Source organism: Haliotis rufescens, unplaced genomic scaffold, assembly GCF_023055435.1.
Source record: "Haliotis rufescens isolate VD_foot unplaced genomic scaffold, xgHalRufe1.0.p SCAF_18, whole genome shotgun sequence".
Classification (NCBI taxonomy): Eukaryota; Metazoa; Mollusca; class Gastropoda; order Lepetellida; family Haliotidae; genus Haliotis; species Haliotis rufescens.
This window is the reverse complement of record NW_025963868.1, coordinates 28,742,899-28,767,299: the sequence shown is the minus strand read 5'-3', so window position 1 is coordinate 28,767,299 and position 24,401 is coordinate 28,742,899. Positions and strand designations below refer to the sequence as shown.

At 40.2% G+C, this 24,401-nt stretch overlaps 2 protein-coding genes across 4 annotated transcripts; one reads left to right on the top strand and one right to left on the bottom strand.

Moving 5' to 3' along the window:
* The first annotated feature begins 717 nt into the window (after positions 1–717).
* Positions 718–3,392, top strand: LOC124148895 (THAP domain-containing protein 3-like). Its single transcript, XM_046520149.2, has 2 exons — positions 718–837; positions 2,763–3,392. Exon 2 carries the CDS (start codon positions 2,821–2,823, stop codon positions 3,352–3,354), a length of 534 nt encoding a protein of 177 aa, XP_046376105.2. The 5' UTR covers positions 718–837; positions 2,763–2,820; the 3' UTR covers positions 3,355–3,392.
* Positions 3,393–3,909: 517 nt separating this feature from the next.
* LOC124148904 lies at positions 3,910–24,228 on the bottom strand. 3 transcript variants are annotated; one of them, XM_048398555.1, is made up of 9 exons: positions 24,142–24,228; positions 23,412–23,551; positions 20,967–21,098; positions 14,036–16,705; positions 12,822–12,947; positions 7,581–7,679; positions 6,365–6,487; positions 5,198–5,293; positions 3,910–4,119 (listed from the first exon to the last, which is right to left on the bottom strand). In XM_048398555.1, exons 2-9 carry the CDS (start codon positions 23,548–23,550, stop codon positions 3,956–3,958), a joined length of 3,549 nt encoding a protein of 1,182 aa, XP_048254512.1. In that variant the 5' UTR covers position 23,551; positions 24,142–24,228; the 3' UTR covers positions 3,910–3,955. The 3 variants fall into 3 exon arrangements, with proteins under 3 accessions (XP_048254512.1, XP_046376113.2, XP_046376112.2); XM_046520157.2 differs by lacking the exon at positions 24,142–24,228 and adding an exon at positions 23,845–24,122 and having other exon boundaries at positions 23,412–23,572; XM_046520156.2 differs by lacking the exon at positions 24,142–24,228 and adding an exon at positions 23,845–24,122.
* Positions 24,229–24,401: the final 173 nt, after the last annotated feature.

Here is a 24,401-nt window from a genome sequence, read left to right as displayed (position 1 = left end):
ACAAGTACCACCTTTAAACGTCTTTTGGTGTGACGCGGTCGGGAATCGAATCCCGGGCCTTCCGCTCTCCGGGCGGACGCTCTACCACTAGATCACAGAGGCGGTCTGTTAACATGAATACCCCACACGGACCGGGCGAAAACGGCACCGATTGGCGAAAACGGCACCTCGACTCAAGCGAAAACGGCTACGATTGCCTGGCGAAAACGGCACCTTATTTTTTTTTTACCTTGGTCAAAAAAGTGCTATTAAACTTATATGGTAACTTGCAAACACCAATATAATTGTGAGATGCTAAAACAAGTTTACATTAGCCTCTACTCCAACTATAATCCAACTTAGCTTATACACAACACAACATATTGTGAAAACATGACATGCTTTGAAGAAAAATAATAGAAATTAAACTCACGTCGTCTTTACAAACACAAATAACTGTGAAATTGTGAAATAAAACAAGTAAGAAATTAGACCCCTACTCCAATTTACTCGCCGACTGATTGGGAGGCGCAGTTAACTTAATGTGAAAACACTATACGCTTTATCGATTATGTTGATGTTGTTTTCAGAAACATTCCGAATAAACTTTAAGTTTCTTAAGTTTACAGATTGATGAGAAAAAGAAAAAGACTAAGCTTTTCAGGGATTCGATACCTAAACGCTAACTGCCAAGAGCAGAATATTGCCAACGCATCGAGGATCGCCAAGATTTATGCCCCTTTGCTCCGCGCGCGCTGTATCAAAACGAGGCTAAAAAGGCAAATTCTTTCTCTTTGAAATAATTGTTGAAAGTAATTGTGAAGCTTGATTCATTGAAGACATGAATAAGCACATGATGTAAGTATTACGGTGATCATGTAGCGTCCTTAATTACACCAGATTTCATCAGGGAAAAGAGACGGAAATGCTGAAATGCGGAACTTCGCGTCTTGTTCAGTTTTCGATCACCTTACATGCTTAAAATTTGGTTTACTCGTACTGATATGTAACTTGAATGGTAACAGGGGTATGTTGGTGATTGCATATTGGCAGATTGGTCACGCAACCTAGCTGTATGTTGGTGATTACATATTTGAAGATTGGTCACGCAACCTAGCTGAATAATTGAGACTTCCAAAAACGTAAATCACACTCATTAATCAACATGGATGTGGAGACAGTGTTAGAAATTGGCACTGGTCCTATAGTCGTTGCCAAACAGCTCAATAGTTAAGGACCATTAGAAATTTGCCTTTTTTTAGGGTTTTGCTATATATGTTATCATTATAAGGACTTGTGTATCAAACCTGTAGTTTCTACTGCTGAAATTATCCTATTCATGCACCAGTGCAACACGCGGCTCTGGGTTTTTTAAAAGGGGTCTGGAGTGTCACTTTTTGAATTGTAACTTTGGGGAGAATGTCATATATTGAATATTTCATCCAGTTTTTGTATTTTTAGTAGATTTGACATGAACCATATGATTTATGTGAACATTTAGAAGAACTGACTCCGAGACATGAATGTAAAGCATATTTACTTTCATTACAGTTTGGGGCAGTAAAACATATATAGTAACACGATTCAAGCATATAGAAGAGAAAGTAGGAGAGGTTGATGCATGTCATCATATCAGATAGGTCTTCACCAACCCATGCTTGCTGTAAAAGGCGACTATGGTCGTCCTAAGAGGCAATGGGATCGGGAGTTCAGGCTTGCAGACTTGGTTGATGCATGACATCGTATCCCAAATGCGTAGATCGATGCTTATGATGTCAATCACTGGATTGTCCGGTCCAGAATCGATTACTTACAGACCTCCGTCATATAGCTGGAAAATAATATTGTTAATCCTTTTGCTGAGAGCGTTAAACAACAATAAAAAAAACCAAACTTTTCTGAACATATAGGTAAGTTGTTCATCTGACAAATATTAATATTTCATAACAGTCAATTTTACTCTTCATATTTAAATAAATATTTTCCTATCTAATGAAACCAAGCAAAATTCTGAACTCATTTCATTCAAACGATAAAAGTTGTCGATAATGGATTATTTTGAATGTTTAGACAATTTGTTTCCTATGATGCTTTTAATTCATGATGATGTGGTGTCTGCTATAACTGGTTGCCATGGCAGCCATTATCTGTATGTTACCGATTCCACAACTCACAATTATCACTAGGAATACCTTGCTGAAACCCATATACCGTATTCGACGAAATAAGCGCCCAGAGTGCTCTCAAAATTAGAAATAGGGGGCTCTTATTAGAATATATTTTTGGTGAAAGAGTTGAGAGATCTTAAATTTCATGGTTTATGCTGACAGCCTGAAATGATACAAAAGAAAAGTCAGTGAGTATTATACACGACAGATATATTTTTTACAGAATTAAATTGCCAGTAAGTTAGGGTGCATATAACACACGAGTGCGTATTATACACGAATAAATAAGTCTTGTGTAAGGGGTGCTAATTGGGAATGTTCACTTGCCAATATATTAGCAAATATCTCAATGGGCACAAGTATCGTGCAATGGATGAAAATATTTACGTTTTAACTACTCATTTTCACTAGTAATTAGTGTTTGGTGTAACATTTATTAATGAATACATTTAACGTAAGGCTCGATACTTTTCACTATGTGTGCGATTGTGATCGATACTTGTATCAAGAAGTAAAAATCGCGATGGATCGGTGCATCGTTCCACCACTAGATATTACCATGTTGAATTAACTATAATTTAGGTGAATAATTTCGTTTTATTTTATTTATTTCAGATATGCTAAACCCATGGAATATAGTGATCTAGTGTTGCTTGAGGTTAACATGTGAAAGATGGTGATCTATTGCGTAGCCTATGGATGCTACAACTGTGAAAATAGGAAAAAGCCAAAACCAGGCAAACGAGTCTCCTTCCACCGACTTCCATTCAGTGACCCTGACCTTCTCACAAGATGGATCAAGGCCATCAACAGAGCGGATCTCCCTCTCAGCAATAGTACACTCCTCTGTAGCGAACACTTTGAGCCGTCATGCCTCACTCGGAGCCTCGGCGGGACACGGCGCCGACTGAGACCCGGATCGGTCCCATCCAGATTTAACTTTGACAGGAAGCTGTCCAAACCTACCACGAAGAAGCTTGCATTCGTGGAGGGGGAGAGTGAGTGTGGGTTCAACGTGGCCTGTGGACATGGAGGCGGGTGTGTGTGCGGCAATCAGAGGACTCAGTCCGAGGAGGACTATGCTGTGTATAAGTGTGGACAGATCATTAGTGAGCTGAAGGAGAAGATTGAAGGATTAAAGAAAGACAAAAGGCGTGTTCTGTACTTGAAACAAAAAGCCGAAGCGATGCTGCAAATATATTTCTGATACATGCTTTGAAATGAAAATAAACCTTTGTCATGTTTTATGAGGTGTCAGAATATCCTTGTCAGGGTTAGAAACTAACAGTTTTCGTCCACTAGTCCTTATAATGATAACATGTAGAAAAACCCTTAAAAATGGCAAATTTCAACTAGTCCTTATGATACCTTTGCCATTGGGCAGTTTGGCAAGGACTATAGGACTAGTGCCAATTTCTAACGCTGCTTGTGTGTGCACAGGACAGGGTTTACACTTTAACACTTTTTTAGTAAAGTACAGATTCTCATACTTTTTTGGGTTGAGTTCCATCCGGGATTCGAACCCACACTGCCAGAGTGAGGCACCTAATCGCCAGCACACAAAGTCAGCGATCTAACCCACTCAGCCACCGAGGCTTCCACTAAAATGAAACTCTGACAACTGATAGTCTAGATCACATACTTTGTGTTCCCCTCTGACAAGTGTAAATTGGCACATTGAATACACAATGCCATTTAGAAAGTGGTCAAATGTAACAAATGTTATTACTTCTTTTGGCTAGTATGGAATACAACTCATGACTAGAAATTGAACATTTATTAACAAGTGTCAAATATAATGTGAAGAATCATTTTCCAATTTGATTGCGAGACTTAAGTCTTCTGGAGGGATGTTCACACGTATATCTGTCCCGAGCTAGAGTCAGCCCCGGAGGACACGAACAATGATAGCCGCCATATTTGTTGTGGCACGTGTGACTGCATCGGTGCCTACCTGAACACTCGTTCACATCTGAAATTAAAAGGAATTGTGAAATGAGTGAGAGCATTGTTGCAGTCTGATTAATAATTTGTTTGTTTGTTGTTAAATGCCGCACTCAGCAATATTCCAGCTTTATGACAGGGGCCTGTAAATAATTGAGTCTGGACCAGACAATCCAGAGATTGACATAATGAGCATCGATCTAGGCAAGTGGGATACGATGACATGCATCAACCAAGTCAGCGAGCCTGACCACCCAATCCCGTTAGTCGCCTGTTACGACAAGCATAGTCGCCTTTTAACGCCTATTTACAGATGTGCATTTTATTGCAATGATTTGTGCAGAATCATTCACGCAAAGTGTTGACAGCTGTCAGATGCACATCTGCGTGTTGACATCACGTGACAGTCACGCGATGCAAAATCATGCCTCTAAAACTGAAGAGTGCTAATTCACTTTACTAAGCTAAACATATGACATGATAATGTGTAATTGGCAAAGAGACATATAGCAGACCTTTCAATGACAGATATATGTGTTATCCTTGTGTCTTCAGTAAACAGGACTGGTTGATTATTACGTATAGAACTGGTATTGCGCTTGTGCTAAGGTCTGACATACCCTATTCAATGTAATAAGGGCCCAGGGAGCTCTCAAAATTAGGGGGCTCTTATAAGAATATAATTTTGGTGAGAAAAAAAAAAGAGTTGAAAGATCGTAAATTTTGTGGTTTATGCTGACAGCCTGAAATGATACAAAAGAAAAGTCTGTGCATATTATACATGACAGATATAGTTTCCAGAATTTGATTGCCCATAATTAAGGGTGCATATAACACACGAGTGTGTATCATACGCAAATAAATAAGTCTTGTGTACATTGATCAATCGAAAGCGTGCTAATTGGGATTTTTCGCTAGCCAATATATTAGCAAATATCGCCGTGGGCGCTTAATACGTCGAATACGGTATGTCAGATCTTATTGAGAGAGAACAAGCGCAATACCAATATAAGCATATTACATGACGTGACATTGTTAGAACGGTGGACATTTAATAACCTTGCCCCCTCCCCCCCAGCTGTGTTTATAATAATGTCGTGTCTCACCTAGCTGGCAGATGACCCCCTGAAACTGGGAGGGACACACACATCGGTGGTTCTCGCAGTGACCCCCGTTCCGACACTCGGGCTGACACGTGGTATCTGAGGGAGGAAGCAGATTGTACAGAAACTCCCCATCCTCATCCATGACTGGAGCAAAAATGTCACCTAATATTTATTGTTTAGTTCAATAATATGTTTGTTTGTCTGTTTGTCTGTTTAATGTTTGCAATATTCCAGCTGAGTGAGGGTGGCATGTACAGACAATCCAGTGATTGTTAAAATGTTAGTGTGACCAACGATCCACGTCGTCAGGGTAAGATGACACACTATGAGGTGAGGTGAAGTGAGGTGAGGTGAGGTGAGGTGAAATGGGGTTTAACGTCGCGTCCAAGATTATTGCACTTATATAGCGACGTGCATGTACGTGTGTGTGTTTGTGTGGCTGCTTGTACTAGTCCGGACTGATGGCGATTTATAGTGCTAGCTCACTGAGATACCATGCCACAGTTTAACATGAATACCCCACTCAGACACAGAATACTGACTCCGAGCCGACCAGTCCTTGTTTTAGCCCCTTAATGCCGAGCGCCAGACAGGGTAACAACAAGTACCATCTTTTAACGTCTTTTGGTATGACGCGGCCGGGGATCGAACCCCGGACCTTCCGCTCTCAGGGTGGACGCTCTACCACTAGACCACGGAGGCGGTCGACACACTACGAATGAGTCACCAAACCTGACCCCAAATCAGTAAGTCAACCAGCATAGGTTGTGGGGAACAAATTTTATCCAGCATCCCCATGAAATATTTTGTTTGTTTGTTGTTTAATGCTGCACTCGGCAATATTCCAGCTATATGACAGCGGTCTGTAAATAATCGAGTCTGGACCAGACAATCCTGTGATTGACATCATGGGATTTGATTCGGATTTGATGACATCCATCAACCAAGTCAGCGAGTCTGACCACCCATCCCGTGAGTTGCCTATTACGACAAGCGTAGTCACCTCTTACAGCAAGCTTGGGTTGCTGAAGACCTATTCTAACTCCGAGACAGACACAGGTCCCATGGGGGAGTGAGGGTAGGATACCTGATATTGCTAAAAGCGGCGTAAAACCATACTCACTCACTCACTACAACAGCCTTGACTCAAGAAGATGCTACACTTACTCATGCAGGACCTGTTGTCCCCCCTCAGTCGAGAGCCTGGGGGACAGATACATGCGTAGCCTCCGTAAGTGTTGCGACAGTAGAACTCACACAGGCCACGCCCACCAGCGCACTCATCTATATCTGGGGAAACAAGGTCATATTAAACTACAAATAGGCTTTGCAATTGTTTATTACATAATTTTGAAAAAATAATTATTATAATGTTGATTTCAATTTACAAGTTTTTTTCTATAAATTAAATGCACATATTCCGCAGGGTCGGCCAGATCATACCGAAACATGTTAAAAGATTGTACCGTATTCAATGTAATAAGCGCCCTGCTCTAATAAGCGCCCACTGAGATATTTGCTAATATATTGGCTAGTGAACAATCCCAATTAGCACCCCTTCCGATTGATCAATGCACACAAGACTTATTTATTCGTGTATAATTTGCACCCGGTTGTTATATGCACCCTTAATTATGGGCAATTAAATTCTAGAAAATATATCTCGCGTGTATAATACGCACAGACTTTTCTTTTGAATCATTTCAGGCTGTCAGCATAAACCACAAAATTTACGATCTTTCAACTCTGTTTTTTTTTCTCACCAAAATTATATTCTGATAAGGCCCCCTTCCACCACCCCCCTCCCCCCCTCATCTATTTTTGAGAGCGCCCTGGGTGCTACATTGAATACAGTATTTGTTGTTTTGCTGCTTGGTGCTTGGCATTTAAGGGTGGAAACAAGGAATGGTCACCTCCGAGTCGACATACTTTGAGTGGAGGGTATCTAAGTTAAACTGCAGCATGGTATCTCAGTGGGCTAGCACTATAGAACTGGCAATAGTCGGACTTGTACAAGCAGCCACACACAAAGATACATGTACTTTACTAAATAAAAGCAATAATCTTGAATGTGGCATGAAACCCCATTTCTCACATCATCATCATCATCATCATCATCATCATCATCATCATCATTTGATCCTTACTTTGTTAGCTGATTGGTTGGTGATTGAAATACAAATCTGAAATGTCTTTTTAAGAATTGATCTCTTGAAAGTAGAAAGACAGTCGTGTGAAAAAATGAGAAATTTGGAGTAAGAAGACATACTGACATTCTGATAATAATCCACTTCAATTTTTTCCTAGAAGAAGATAAAAGACAAACACAAAATTTCTGCTTGAATTCATGAAACTCACTAAGATAACTTTGTAGGAAACTTACCACTCTCACATAAATCTCCCGTAAAGCCAGAGGGACACACGCACACGCCGCTGTTGCTGCATCTACCGCCGTTCAGGCAGTCGGGCACACATCTCAACACTGAAACCAGATGCCATGGTATCTATTGTCCAAAAAATAAAGATTCAAACAAAATCTTTGCCGTTTATATACTGAACAAACAAGTCCATTTGCATAATATTATCTTTTAATTCTGCACTGATGAGGATGGTAGTTTACTGTTCAGTGTTGTGCCAGGGCTATTAAACTGATTGTGTATACCTACCCTGCACTGATGAGGATGGTAGTTTACCTGGCTCACCTAAGCATGTTCTCTTGTCACTGTTCAGTGTTGTGCCAGGGCTATTAAACTGATTGTGTAAACCTACCCTGCACTGATGAGGATGGTAGTTTACCTGGCTCACCTAAGCATGTTCTCTTGTCACTGTTCAGTGTTGTGCCAGGGCTATTAAACTGATTGTGTATACCTACCCTGCACTGATGAGGATGGTAGTTTACCTGGCTCACCTAAGCATGTTCTCTTGTCACTGTTCAGTGTTGTGCCAGGGCTATGGGCGATCTTTTTGTTCCAAAGGACGATAACTCTCCTTTTGAAATGATATAAGCGACGGTCCAACCTGTCGCTTCCGGTCTGGTTCCCGGATCAATAAGCGCTGCGACAACTACTGACATGTAGAGACGGAGCCAAGCTAAAGAGTTATCCTGTTGCACCTTCGTTCAAAAACGGTCGTTTACAACTGAATATTTTTAACTAGCACATATTTTGTAGTGATTATTAGTTTATATTATCAACATGTGTTGAGTCTTCAACTACAAGACGAATTGTCACTTTGGAATATAGCGGGGAAAACGTCATGAAAAATGGTATATTGCCACGGTATTTTCTACGTCAGAAAAGAGCGAGGCATTAATCGGTCTGGGCTAACATATTGCATCGATGAAATAATGCAAACTCATTTTATTTATCAGCCTTTGTGTTATTACCCACAACAATTCAAGCATTCAAATCTCAACAAATACTACCATGGACTTCAATGTAATAAAATTAGAGATACGCCAACATTTGCAGCACACAGACATCTTTGACAGGCCTTTACCAATGATCTATATAGTAAGTATACATCCCTGCCTTTACAAATATTTTAAGAAGAAATAACGTTCAAAATAATAAAACAACTGATTTTAAATGTTACTTTTTTTATATCAAAGTTAAAGTTGCATCTGAATATTTAAATTTATATTATTTTTGTAGAAATAGGCCTCATGAACATCTACCATGCAGCTATTAAGCACTCAGTTACTCAGTTGCAATATGCATACTAGTCATCATACTTTGAAATAAGAGATTTACCCATATTATTCTGCCCCTTATAACATGTGTCCCATCATTAAGTGCTCTGAGTCATCACAGGTGTTAATTCATTGATCCATCATTTCTTACAGAATTCTGATACTCATGCTCTTAAAATAGTAGTTAATTACAGAGATTTGTCCCAACAAACAACAAATCATACTGAATACCCCACAAAATGTGTATGATGCATAAATAGATCTAAATCAAAGTTTTATCTTCTTGTTTTAGTAACATTATATTTTTTTTAATGTTGACAAATTTCCCATACAAACCCACACACTATCCTGCTGTATCTAAGTATCCTGATTTTCATTCAACAGTACTTCAAGACACCTGTATTTTAAAGTATATTTTGTAGTTATTATTATCATATAGCAAATATGAATTTTATATGAAAATATGAATATGAAAGTTTATCATCAAATCTTCTGATAGTTAAATAAATGGAAATTGAACCCCACACTCATTCCATGTAGATAAATGGATTTATTTATGTTATTTGTTTTTGCATATACCAGATTATACTTACATATGTTACTGTCAGTGTCTATAATCAGGCCCAATATGTATTTTGACTGAACATTTCAGTCAATATGCATATTTACTGATTCACTCAGGTAAGGTATATTTTTTCTTAAATTTTCATTCATTTATTATTGACTAAAAATAGGACCGGATTTTAGACAGACTGGCTGAAATGTATAGACTGCATAATTTAATCTTCTCAAATTAATTTGGATCTAGTTTGATCTTATCAAGATCAAAGTAACTTATGTAAGAAATTAAAAATGTTTTCACAATGAATTGATTGATTCTCCAAACCTGAAAGAATACAAGAGTCCCAATACTAGTACACATGCACAAGTGTGCCAAGATATTAAATAAAATAATAAGAGTCATTGTGCAATGCAGATATCTTTTGGTGTGAAGTGAAAAAAGAAAAACATTAATAATTTGTTTGTTGGAATTTGAAACATCAGTTTAGAACAAGGAAACATAAAAAGCAAGGCCTAATGAAGTTAAGAATGAGCTTTATCTGTGTCACAATCATATGATTATTGTCAATGCAAACTGGATGTAGACACTGCATTGTTAATACACAAACAACATTATAGAGATTGGCAATTAGTATGAATATATTGTTTTATTTTATAAAAATTGTAGTTGGTACAAATACTCTTGAATATGTATTTTAACTAATTTATAGGGTCCCCTGTGTCTGAATTGGTTTTTTTCTGCTTTGTAAAATTAAAAAAAGCTAAAATAATATATATCTTTCATTGATCATATTGAAATATAATCATTGTAGTATTTGGCAACAAACAGCTACCATTCATATACATAAAATCCTTGTATACAACATGCACCATTTAACCCTTAAATATCAAAACAGATTTCAGTGATTTCCATTTCTTTTATTTTGAAGATTGTATCATGATATCTAGTTGATGACGTAATTTTTCAGAGCCTGTTACTCTTACAATTTCTTGAGAACATTTCTCATTGCTCTCAGTTATATATCTGACAAATACTTACATGTGTTGCTGTCAATATTCACAACATTGAGCCTACGGGCAACGTTGCATGAGACCTTCACATTTCGTGTAACGTATCGCCTCACAGTTTAACATAAGGAAATGCATGCATATGATGTGGCCTGCTCGGCGATGCTACAACATAGATATAGGAACGTATACAAAATCTACTTAATTTTCATAATCATACATCAAGGGCAACACTTTCAGTACCAATTGCAAAACGTCAACAAAGCGACCTGGGAGGAACGATCAGCTGATTTCACCGCATCGCTTCGAACGCCTATCTAGTGGTTAACTATACAATACAATCAGTCGTGGTCATCCCTGATGTATCATTAAATCAAGGAACATTTATTTCCGGACATGGCAATAGATAAATAATTGTTTAGGCGAAAAGATATACTGTCCGCACACAAGTGTGACCGTTGCCGACAGAGGTGAAGGTTGTACTAGTTAACTGTCTATAGACGTCATAGTAACATGTAGTGCTTGTATCGCGCATACCACATGCGCCGTCAGTTTAAGGTTGGACCGTCCGGGTCAGCGCACCTAGCGGGTTAGTGAAGGGAAGATAAATTGAAAAAGATCGCCCATTAAACCGATTGTGTAAACCTACCCTGCACTGATGAGGATGGTAGTTTACCTGGCTCACCTAAGCATGTTCTCTTGTCACTGTTCAGTGTTGTGCCAGGGCTATTAAACTGATTGTGTAAACCTACCCTGCACTGATGAGGATGGTAGTTTACCTGGCTCACCTGTGAATGTTCTCTTGTCACTGTTCAGTGTTGTGCCAAGGCTGTTAAACCTATTGTGTAAACCAACCCTGCACTGATGAGGATGGTAGTTTACCTGGCTCACCTAAGCATGTTCTCTTGTCACTGTTCAGTGTTGTGCCAGGGCTATTAAACTGATTGTGTAAACCTACCCTGCACTGATGAGGATGGTAGTTTACCTGGCTCACCTGTGAATGTTCTCTTGTCACTATTCAGAGTTGTGCCAAGGCTGTTAAACCGATTGTGAAAACCAACCCTGCACTGATGAGGATGGAAGCTCACCTGTGCATGTTCTCTTGTCACTGTTCATAGTTGTGCCAAGGCTGTTAAACCGATTGTGAAAACCAACCCTGCACTGATGAGGATGGAAGCTCACCTGTGCATGTTCTCTTGTCACTGTTCATAGTTGTGCCAAGGCTGTTAAACCGATTGTGAAAACCAACCCTGCACTGATGAGGATGGAAGCTCACCTTTGCATGTTCTCTTGTCACTGTTCAGTGTTGTGCCAGGGCTATTAAACCGATTGTGAAAACCTACCCTGCACTGATGAGGATGGAAGCTCACCTGTGCATGTTCTCTTGTCACTGTTCAGTGTTGTGCCAAGGCTGTTAAACCGATTGTGAAAACCAACCCTGCACTGATGAGGATGGAAGCTCACCTGTGCATGTTCTCTTGTCACTGTTCAGTGTTGTGCCAGGGGTATTAAACCGATTGTGAAAACCTACCCTGCACTGATGAGGATGGTAGTACACTTTGCTCACCTGTGCATGTTCTCTTGTCACTGTTCAGTGTTGTGCCAGGGCTATTAAACCGATTGTGAAAACCTACCCTGCACTGATGCGGATGGTAATTTACCTGGCTCACCTAAGCATGTTTTCTTGTCACTGTTCAGTGTTGTGCCAGGGCTATTAAACCGATTGTGAAAACCTACCCTGCACTGATGCGGATGGTAATTTACCTGGCTCACCTAAGCATGTTTTCTTGTCACTGTTCCGTGTTGTGCCAGGGCTATTAAACCGATTGTGAAAACCTACCCTGCACTGATGAGGATTATAGTTCACTTTGCTCACCTGTGCATGTTCTCTTGTCACTGTTCAGTGTTGTGCCAAGGCTGTTAAACCGATTGTGAAAACCTACCCTGCACTGATGAGGATAGAAGCTCACCTGTGCATGTTCTCTTGTCACTGTTCAGTGTTGTGCCAGGGCTGTTAAACTGATTGTGAAAACCTACCCTGCACTGATGAGGATTATAGTTCACTTTGCTCACCTGTGCATGTTCTCTTGTCACTGTTAAGTGTTGTGCCAAGGCTGTTAAACCGATTGTGAAAACCTACCCTGCACTGATGAGGATGGTAGTTTACCTGGCTCACCTAAGCATGTTCTCTTGTCACTGTTCCCTGTTGTGCTAGGGCTATTAAACTGATTGTGAAAACCTACCCTGCACTGATGAGGATGGAAGCTCACCTGTGCATGTTCTCTTGTCACTGTTCAGTGTTGTGCCAGGGCTATTAAACCGATTGTGAAAACCTACCCTGCACTGATGAGGATGGAAGCTCACCTGTGCATGTTCTCTTGTCACTGTTCAGTGTTGTGCCAGGGGGGCACTCACACTCGAAGTGGCCGAATGTGTTCTTGCAGCGATACTGACAGAAACCAGGTGGCAGCTCTTGACACTCATCAATATCTGTCAACATCAACATATACATTTGTCATCATCATCATCATCATCATCTGTAAACAGCAACACCAGTCAACATCATCATGACACATCAACATTGTCAATATCAGTAAACATACACACATCAATATCTGACAAAACCAACATAATCAATCTGCCTCAGTATCAATATCAGAAATATCAGTCCTCATCAAACACACGTCACACATTATTTACTGATTGAATGCAGTCATCACACACACACACATGAACTTTTATAAAGTGAACAATGCCTAAAAGTGTTACGCCTCATTAATGGTAAAATATACTAATTAGACGTGCCCCTTTCATTTTAAGAAGAATTATTTTGAAACAGACCAAGTCATTGGTTTTAACCATGTTAACATACCCAATAGGTGAGGTGAGGTGAAATGGGGTTTAACATCGCGTCCAAGATTATTGCACTTCTTTTGCAACGTGCGTGCGTGCGTGCGTGCGTGCGTGCGTGCGTGCGTGCGTGCGTGCGTGCGTGCGTGCGTGTGGCTGCTTGTACTAGCCTGGACTGAAGTCTGAGACACCCAAAATGGGCTTCACACATTATACCCATGTTGGGAATCTAACCACTGTTGTCGGCGTGACTACGAACGCTTTAACCACTAGGCTACCCTATCGCCCCTATGTCACTTTGAAGGTCATTCGCTTATGAAATGACTTCAATAATGGTTGCGCTCAAAAATATTTCAGCTATATGACAGCGGTCGGTAAATAATCAAGTCTGACCAGTCAATCCAGTGATTGACATCATGAGCCTCAATCCACTCAATTGGAATGCGATGACACGCATCAACCAAGTCTGTGAGCCTGGACAACCGATCCTGTTAGTCGCCTCTTACGACAAGCATAGTCGCCTCTTACGAAGAGCATAGTCGCCTCTTACGACGAGCATAGTCGCCTCTTACGACGAGCATAGTCGCCTCTTACGACGAGCTTAGTTGCCTCTTACGATGAGCATAGTCGCCTCTTACGACAAGCAAGAATGGGTTGCTGAAGACCGGTCTGAACAAACACTACCCTGATAGCTATGTCAAGACCCTTTCTATAACTGATCATCTTACCTTCCTGGCAGGTACTCCCCATGACTCCCGCGGGGCAGACACACGTCCCGTTTAGACACGTTCCTCCGTTGGCACACTGTGGGTTACATCCCCTGAGGAAGCCACGCAGAAGGTCCTTACAGCTCCGTCGCTTGTGTCGGTCCACCCGATCTATCTTACAGTTCTCCACAATTTCTGTCCGGCATGTGAAGTCATCGCAGATGACCTCAATAAACTCCTCCAGCTGACACACCAGCCCGAATGTGGTATTAACGAGTCCGTAGCCCTGTTCACATGGCGACAGTGGACCCCCGCGAGGAGGACATGGTTCTGTGTCGCAGTCGTATTCCGCTGCGAGGGGGTGGCACTTGGGGGGTGAGGAGGACAGATGGTACCCTACGGGACAGTCCAGGTCCAGGGTGAAGGACCTGCACACAACCCCATCTTCAGTTTCTACGGGGCGGGAGTCCTCGTCACAGAGATTGGTATTCTTGTCCAGCGTCCTACACACTGGTCTCGAATCGGCAGCGATGAGGATCTGCCCAACAGGACACCTCAGTCTCGAGTTAATCTGTACCTTCTCGCAGAAGAACCCGCTCCCGATCCTCACCATCCTCTGTCCCTTATGACAGCTCAAGGTCACTTGCGATTTTTTCACGCACTCAAACCCATGATGCATTTGGACAGGAATCATATTACGAGGGCAGTCGGGAAGCAGGTCAACCTCTGACACCTTTAGATCCCGACAAACAAATCCACCAGGTGTCGCTGTCCTTATCTGACCTTCAGGGCATGAGCTGCCGACCTTTCCAGCAAGGGTCACTTCAGACGTCTTCCGCGTTGTCCGCCGGTACTTACATTCCAGCCCTTTGTTCGTCCTCACTAACTCCAGCCCAGAGGCACAGGGGAGGCCTGTCAGTGTGGCTCGGTTTGTTTTCTTACACCTTAGACCCTTTGGCCCTTCCTCCAGTCTTTGTCCAAAAGGACACTTAACTTTTGTGACGTCTTTCTTTGGGGGCAACCCACACGCTTGGCCTCTTGGTGTGTCAATGATGATCTGTGGGGGTCTGCAGACCAGGGGAGGTCTGGTTGTCATGGTGAAGGCCGGACCAACATACTGGCACACAATTCCTATTGATGTCTGAACTCGCTGTAAGCCAACAGGACATGGTGGGAATGTCGTTGTGGGCGTTGGAGTTGTTCTCAGGACACAGATAGCACCGGAAACTGCCATAACAAGGTCTTCATTGTCTTGACAAGTCAAAGGAGTTGTAGTAGTAGTAGTAGTAGTAGTAGTAGTAGTTGTAGTAGTAGTAGTAGTAGTAGTAGTAGTTGGTGTTGGAGTAGTAGTAGTAGTTGTAGTAGTTGTAGTTGTAGGAATATCCTCACATACAAATTCCCCCTGCACCTTTACAAGCGTCTGTCCTGTGAGACAGGATGGTGGAGCTGGCGTTGTTACAGCGACACACTTCCTCCCCATCTTCGTCTCAACAAGCACCTGCCTTGGACCACATGCCAAACTGTCTTCATCAAACACACACTCAGCACCAGTCTTACCCATCACAGCCTTATAACCAGGGGGACAGTTCTTCGACTCAAGTTCTTTACGAGCACTCTCGCGCAATGGTCGACACACAACGATGCCATCAAACAGACCCTTCTGGTAGCCAGTTGGACACTTGACCCGTGTAGCATCCACCAGAGTGCTTGGTTGAGTTGTCTGCAGGTTACCTAGTCGGTTCTTCTGGTTGCAGAGATCCCCGCGACATGTCCATTCTCCATCTTGCTGCATGTCTTCAAACACAGTTTCCTCCATCTTATTACTTTTCAACTCATTTTTGTTCTTTGGCTTCATCTGATAAGGAAGTTGCACAGATGCTTTTGACTTTCTGAGTTTAGAATACGACGGATGATTTCTTTGCCTGTTGACAACATTTATAAATTGGTGTTTGCTTGTAATTGGAAACCCGGATTTCATCCTTGTATGTTCTCTTTGGCTTTTTAAATCTCTTTTCTTATGTTTTTTTGTTTTTGGAATAATTTCAGCTTTCTTTCCAGAAGAGTTTACATGCTGTTTTGAATTCAGCACATTTGAATGTTTATTCTGGGCATCGTGATAAGCATCCTTCAAGTCATCAGTGTTTATCAAATAGTCCCTCTCAGTGGGGAACACCCCCCAGGATTTTCTCCCATCATAACCATCCTGGCACACCCTCCCATGACAACCATCCCCCCTAAGTGCCCCTCTCATTGCCCCCTCACTTGGGATCCCATCTTCCTTAGGGTCAGCTTGACCACATGGGGGATGCAAGCATGATACAATGTGGCCTTGACCTTTTGTTATTTTCTTTCCTCCACAGCCTCCATTATCACAGGGAGACAACTCCGTCCTTCTCCTTCCTTGATACACTGGCTTGTACCTTTTACACTTATTACCTACACAGGGGAGGAACATTGGCGGTGAGATTGTTCTTGTCAATGATTCAGCACTGCTGTATCCATGGCGACGACGCTGTCTGGCAGGAGTGGATGTATCACAACCTTGACCCCTGCAGGGAACTGTCCTTGACCCTGAGATAGGTCTGGTTCCGCGTGTATGAAACAGTCTTTTACTTGAAAATGGCCTGCGGATCCTATGATGACTGAGTTGTCTCCCATGGCTACAACTCCTGCCACTGCACTGAGTATTTTCTGAAGACAAACAAATAACAACAAATAAAACTAAATGAGGTAAATTCTTCTGTTTTGGTTTATAGAAGAGTTAGTGAAATTAAACCCCAAATAGGAAAAAAAAATGAGCGTGGCTCACTAATACCCCCGACCCGCCTAGCGTGTCAGTAGTTTCAAATCGAATAGCGAGGATAGGGTTAGGGTTTGAAAAATTCATAAAAAAAATGGAAAAATAATAAAATCAAGTTTTTTCTTTTGACTGCACCTCTCCATATGACACAGATTATATGTACTAAGTTTGAGATAAATCCACTGAATAGTTTAAGAGAAATCGATGTCCCTAACTTATGTTAAATTACGTGGTCTCCTACACAAGCACTTGCTTGATAAAGGTGTTAGGATCTACACCGAAACGTCGCACAAATTGTAATAAAGAAGTTGTTCATCCATAGAACTTGTCTTTCTTCATCACACAAACTTCTAAATGCCACTGAAAGTTATGGATAATGTACCTGAGAACACCACAGACTAGATAGAGATCCACCTTCAGTTAGTGAATATTGTGTCTCGTATAACTGATAATTACAGATATACCAATCAGGACTCTGTATTTTGTAATAAGATGTCTACTGATGTTTCTACATGGCCAATTTGCGCTCTGTGTACATGCCCTGTGGTCATAGTGTTTATTCACCACTCAAAGGTTTAAGGCAAGTGTCAGAAATGAATTGATTGCACAATCAACCCTTTAATCTGGTGTACAACACAGCTGGTGCTAATTAACAAACATCCTCAGCACTGATGGTTTATAACAACAGTCAATTGTTTGCTAGGCATTACTTAGAAGTTGACGGATGACAAGGAAGACACAATTTTATGGATTACAACTTCTTTAATACTGTAAATACTGATGGTCTATGACAACAGTCAATTGTTTGATAGGCATTACTTAGAAGTTGACGGATGACAAGGTAGACACAATTTTATGGATAACAACTTCTTTAATACTGTAAAAAGCGACGTTTCGGTATAGATCCTTATACCGTTGTCATCCGTCATCCGTCAACTTCTAAGTAATGCCCATCAAACAATTGACTGTTGTTATAGACCATCAGTATTTACAGTATTAAAGAAAATGTAATCCATAAAATTGTGCCTACCTTATAACAGGGTATGAAACTCCCAAAAATTTCAGCCAGACCACAGGACTGGCTAGCTGAAATACTTGCCAGCAATGACCAAAACCTGCCTGCCCACCATAATCATATGTTTGTCAGGATAATTTAATTAAAACTTTAAATCGAATTCATTGAACATGAAGTAATGCAAGAAAAGAAATAGCAAACACTTTTTAGGTCAGATTTGTATTTAATATCCTAGAATACATCATGTAAATAATGCTTATCATCGGGAAATATTTAGAATATTTTTACATATGAAATATAACCCGACCGTCGGGCAGGGGGATTTGAAAATCTGGCAGCCCGAGTTGAAATCAACCCGTCTCGGACGATCGGGCAGGCAGGTATTTCGAACACTGATATAGATCGATGCATTTAGAGCATGTAGATCTCTCCTTGAATACATTATTTGTTAGAATGTAAACACAGAGCTAAAGGCTCAAAGTCTTACTTACAAACTGACTTTTCTCGAGACTCACAAATTATTTTTCAGGGGTATTACAGTAAATATAAATGAAGGGAGCCTATGGCAGTGTTCGAAATACCTGCCTGCCCGACCGTCCGAGACGGGTTGATTTCAACTCGGGCTGCCAGATTTTCAAATCCCCCTGCCCTTTTTTCTTTCAAGGATCCGGGAGTAGGGATAGAGTTTTTGGTAACTTGGGCAGGGACTAGTCCAAATTTACTACCCGGGTACCCAAATCCCTATTACCCGACCCAACCCTAAGCGGGTAACCAACCGCTTTTGGTGTCAAGAGATAGGTACAAAATGTCCGATTGGGAATAGTTTGACAGTAGCCCTGGCAAAATGTATTTAGTTACACCTATAAAATAATGTGGTCATGCATACACTGAAGTTGAGTGAAGTTTTAGCTTTGTTCAAACATATATAAGTCAGAAGGAATGCGTTCATAGTCATGAAGAAAAGCGAACATTAGAGACCTAAAGTTGTTGGGTAACCATGTAGTTATAGTCAAATCCCAGAAGACACCTGTTGAGTTCAACGTCCTTATCAAGAATGAAGATCATTGCAAACATCACAACACAATGTCTTGTACACAAACAATTAGTGGATGTAGGCATTAGTGGATGCCGCCCAAACAATGGATGTTTATCTGATTCTTCTACCAGATACTGCCCACCCTACCATGACACTGAAGAATGCTTGTTTGGAATACAAACTACTCTGGAAAACCTCCCCTTGTCTAGCTGATCACTGAACTTATAAACCTCCGGTGATGTCATCCTATTGTTCTCTGGTCGGGTTAAATCTCATAAACAGGGATGTAGTAATGTCCCTGGGATTTTATATAATATCCCTGGGAATTTATAGGATATTCAAGCCATATTTGCTATATATAGTGTTTTAATATCCCAGGGATTTTATACAATGTCCTGGGTATTTTATTTATACAACTTCCGTTCAGATCGTTACATGTAAATGTAAAATCAAATGACAAATGTTTTCTTTATATTCCCGAGGATCGAACTCGCAACCTTCATATCTGTAGCCAGTGAGTGTACCACGAGGCTACAGAGTTGTTGATAAGCCACACTGTTTTTTAGAATGTCCTTTTCAAGATCCGTACGCCAGCAACAGATATTTTACGCGCGTTTCCTAAGGTTCATGGAAAGTATGTTCGAAACATAAAAATGTTGATAAATGTTGTTTAAAGTTTCTTTTTTCGGTTCATAAGTTAGATAAAACACTTCCCTCGGGTTTTTAGGATATCTAAAACCGTTATCCTTAGGATGCGTGTTTTAAATGTGATAAACACCCTCGGACGTGCCTTATCATACACATAACACACTGATAACCCAAGCAATACCATTGCCTAGTAACAAAGACACAATCAGCAGATCCTGCAGATAGCGTTGCATGTTTACAATCAACTTGTGTACCCAAGTGAGACGTGTTTTATCTTCTTATATCAGTTTGATGGTGCCATCACAAATCTCTTCTTTTCAGAGGAATCGAACCACTGACCTTCCTGCTTGCTGGACAGACGCTCTATCCACTACACCACGGAGGCAGTCAAACAAAAACACCCTCTCTATCCACTACACCTAGGAGGCAGTCAAACAAAAACACCCTCTCTATCCAATACACCTAGGAGGCAGTCAAACAAAAACACCCTCTCTATCCACTACACCACGGAGGCAGTCAAACAAAAACACCCTCTCTATCTGCTACACCACAGAGGTAGTCAAACAAAAACACCATCTTTATCCACTACACCACGGAGGCAGTCAAACAAAAACACCCTCTTTATCCACTACACCACGGAGGCAGTCAAACAAAAACACCATCTTTATCCACTACACCACGGAGGCAGTCAAACAAAAACACCCTCTTTATCCACTTCACCACGGAGGCAGTCAAACAAAAACACCCTCTTTATCCACTACACCACGGAGGCAGTCAAACAAAAACACCCTCTTTATCCACTACACCACGGAGGCAGTCAAACAAAAACACCCTCTTTATCCACTACACCACGGAGGCAGTCAAACAAAAACACCCTCTTTATCCACTACACCACGGAGGCAGTCAAACAAAAACACCATCTTTATCCACTACACCACAGAGGCAGTCAAACAAAAACACCCTCTTTATCCACTTCACCACGGAGGCAGTCAAACAAAAACACCCTCTTTATCCACTACACCACGGAGGCAGTCAAACAAAAACACCCTCTTTATCCACTACACCACGGAGGCAGTCAAACAAAAACACCCTCTCTATCCACTACACCACGGAGGCAGTCAAACAAAAACACCCTCTCTACTGTAGACACTTTTACACACATTTTGTTCTATTGCAGATGTTTTTTTAGCAGACCCTGAAAGCGACTGGGCCACCTAGAAACCTAGAAACATAATCGGGGCGGACCGGAATTCGAACCCAAAATCATAGGTTTCTGGCGTGCCCAAGGGACGCAACTCTGCACAGCGAAATGCGGCGCCTTAGACGACTGGGCCACCGTCGCCTCTTACGACAAGCATAGTTGCCTTTTACGGCAAGCATGGGTTGCTGAAGACCTATTCTAAATGGGATCTTCATGGGACGAAGAGGACATGGTATTCTGGTAGATACTCACTGTTGTGTGGTGTACAACTGCGGCCGTTCACTGCCAGGACAAAGCCTGGGTGGCAGGTACAGACATAGCTCCCCGGAGTGTTGACACATTTGTGTTGGCAGATGGACGAGAACAGATAACATTCGTCCAGGTCTGAAACAACAACAATTACATCTTCCTTATCTAGTTAATATGTCTCTATTTCTTTATTTATTTGGTTAATATATCTCTTTTTAATTATTTATTTATTTATTAATTTATTTATTAATTTATTAATTTATTTATTTATTTATTTTTTTAAATATTTTTTTATTTATTTATTTTTAATATATATAAACAATTTTTTACACAACCAATTTGTAAGGATTTAGCTTCACACTTAGTTGATAAATATGGCAAATATTTGCCCGTTTTCACCATTTGTAAACTTTGATGGACACCTGTAGCGAACTTAAACTTGCTGACCTGCTGTCTGCTGTATAAGTAACCTATACCTAACAAGTATGCCACAAGACGTGCTACTCCATGTATAACTCTGTAATGTCATATACTGAATTGAATAAAAAATATTAAAAAAACCCTAAAAAACCCAATTACATCTTTGTCCATAAGAGCTGACATATTTACATGTAAAGAGAGGGACATGACATGTTTTCAAGTTTTCAAAACTATATTTCAGTTGATATCTAATGGAAAGACAAAAAATCGAATACTCATTTTTGAAAAATTAATTCAGGAGCAAATATTTAAAATATAATCATAAGTCAACATTAATCAAGAAATTAGAGTATACTTAGGCCCATGTTTGTGTTTCCGGTTTAGTCACTTGTTTTTATACAAAAATCCTGGTCGGAAGGTGGGAAAAAACATAATAAAAAATACATTTCAGATTTTAATTTTTTTTTGCGAATATGTGACCAAGCATGCAGTGTTAGCAAACCTTGTCTTGTCCAGCCCTTGTAACATAAGGTCTTGCAGTTTAAACCTTTGTACGCATAAGTATTTGTAATGGACACTTGTAAGTTTAATCAATGTAAAAACATAGTGTGTTTTTTAACACTTTTTTCATTATTTCTTTTATTTTCTTTAAACTCTTCAATTTTTTAGGGATGGTGAGATCTGTATTCCAGTTATGTTGACATCATCTCGCTTCAAGTTTCAATTTTTTATATATAATAGATTTATATGGAAAAAATAAATCATAGATGGAGAGGTCACTCAAACACTATATACATATTGGCTTCTAGAGTTACCATGGTTACCTCAATGAGAGCAATTACATCTTAACCATGGAAGAACAAAGAGATGATCAGCTGAGTGTGTTTCATATCATACATAATGAAATATAGTATTATGCCAGGCTTCGCATTAGGCTCCAAATACAAGATATACATAAAATACATATACCGTATTCGACAAAATAAGCGCCCAGGGCGCTCTCAAAATTAGAAATAGGGGGCACTTATTGGAATATTATTTTAGTGGAAAAAAACAGAGTTGAAAGATACATTTCGTGGTTTATGCTGATGGCCTGAACTGTTTATATACGTCAGAAATATTTTTCCAGAATTTAACTGCCCATAATTGGGTGCATATAACACACGAGTGCGTATTATACACGAACAAACAAGTCTTGTGTACATTGATCAATCTGAAGGGGTGCTAATTGGGAACGTTCACTAGCCAATACATTAGCAAATATCGCCGTGGGCGCTTATTAGAGCAGGGCGCTTATTACGTCAAATACGGTATTCAATGTTTCAACCCCAATCAAAAGGAGAACAAATATTGTTTTAAATCGACAGGAGCTTGCAAGGAGTGTCAACAGTCAAGCGGCTTGAGGCAAGTCCACCTTTACCTTAGCTACCTCTCATGATTCATATTACCTTATTATTTTTTTAGAAGAATCAGTGTTCCCGTCTACCGGTAATTACCAGTTTTTTACCGGTAAATTTAGGCTTGGACTGGTAATTCAAGTGACTGCCAGTCCCTCTGAACTGGCAAATAAAGATCCTTATAAATCTTTGATGTAGAACAAAACATCAGTGATATTGATAGAAATATATTTTTTTAAAGAAGTCAGCTTAATTGTCTGTTAACATCAGGTCATCCCCTTGTCTATTTTTAGTGCACGGAAATAACATTTCACTTTTTCTCGAAATATTAAAAAAAGTGAGAGAAAATTGTGACTGAAGTTTGTGTGAATGACATGTAAATCTAACTAAGTTATTTCAGAGATGACTCATTGCACTGAACATGATGCTGAAAGAATTAAACCAGCTAATTTTCATACATTTTTTATTTGTTGAAAGTTGTGACTGACAAAAATTAGGGGGACTGGTAATTTTTATAGTTGCCAGTCCACCAGGTTTGGCAGTTTCAAAAGCCAGTGGGAAAAATTCTGAACACTAAAGAATTCCAATAAAAAAATAGTTCAGGTATTCACTGGATGGATAAGACTCAAACCTTTGCAAGATTTCCTGTCCTGCTGCAGTGAGAATCCTTTCCAGCAAGTGCATCTTGGGAAACGCGGACTCTCGGTGCAGCTGTGTTCACAAGACAGTTGTTGACAACTCACAGATGACAGGCTGGGGGGGTGAGACATTCTGTTGTTGACAAATAATACACTGGTGATAAACATGGGGACATTTATGAATAAACGAACAGAGATGATTAAATGAGATAAAAATACAAAGCTAGGATAAGAACATCACAAGCAATAAAATTGTGCTTCATTTATTTTGTTATTGTTTATTTATAATTGTTTTGACCATAATCCAAAACACCATAAGGGTCAGATCTATCCAGTCGTACTGAAATATCATTTGAAATACATGAATAAACCAAAGAATTTCTTGCTATTTCGAGGTAAAACAAACAATTTAACTTCAAGACTTACCTTTTCCTCAATCGCATTTCAATTTCACGAGAGTTTGCAATTGCTATTAAAATCACAAAAACAATAAATGTCGCTTCCATGTTAACAGATGTGGTTGTTCCAAAACAAACGTCTAAAGTCCAAAATCAGTGAAGATTTACGTCTGAATTCCACTACATTCCATGTTCAGAGTAACACTGAAGCTCATCCATGTTGCAAACTATCTACTGGCAAACGATCTGATAAGACAAAGATATAAACTTCCCGCTGTGAATGGACCGAGTGACTCTAGCTTAGGTTCATGAGGTCATTCCTTACCAGCTCTTAGCTTCTTCCATCTGGTTCTCGTCTACGCTTCCATCAGTCGGTTAATTGCAACTTGTAACTTGATAGTCCCGGCTGGACAACTTCCGGTCTTTGATAAACCGGTTTATATCGCTTATACTATAAACACCTGTTTTTTTATATCCGTAAAATACACTTGACGAATTTTGCCTGTTTCTTCAAACATTCATAACTCAACGATTAAAACAACATTTTTTTACAAGAAAACTCATATATTTCATTGTTTTCTTGAA

Excerpts from the sequence above, each read along its gene's own strand:
- LOC124148895 (XM_046520149.2), top strand. The coding sequence starts at position 2,821 with ATGGTGATCTATTGCGTAGCCTATGGATGCTACAACTGTGAAAATAGG.
- LOC124148904 (XM_046520157.2), bottom strand. The coding sequence starts at position 23,924 with ATGGAAGCGACATTTATTGTTTTTGTGATTTTAATAGCAATTGCAAAC. Across the intron at positions 12,948-14,035 it reads GGGGAGTACCTGCCAGGAAG|ATATTGATGAGTGTCAAGAG; the intron begins GTAAGATGATCA and ends TGATGTTGACAG. Across the intron at positions 6,488-7,580 it reads GGGAGATTTATGTGAGAGTG|ATATAGATGAGTGCGCTGGT; the intron begins GTAAGTTTCCTA and ends TTGTTTCCCCAG.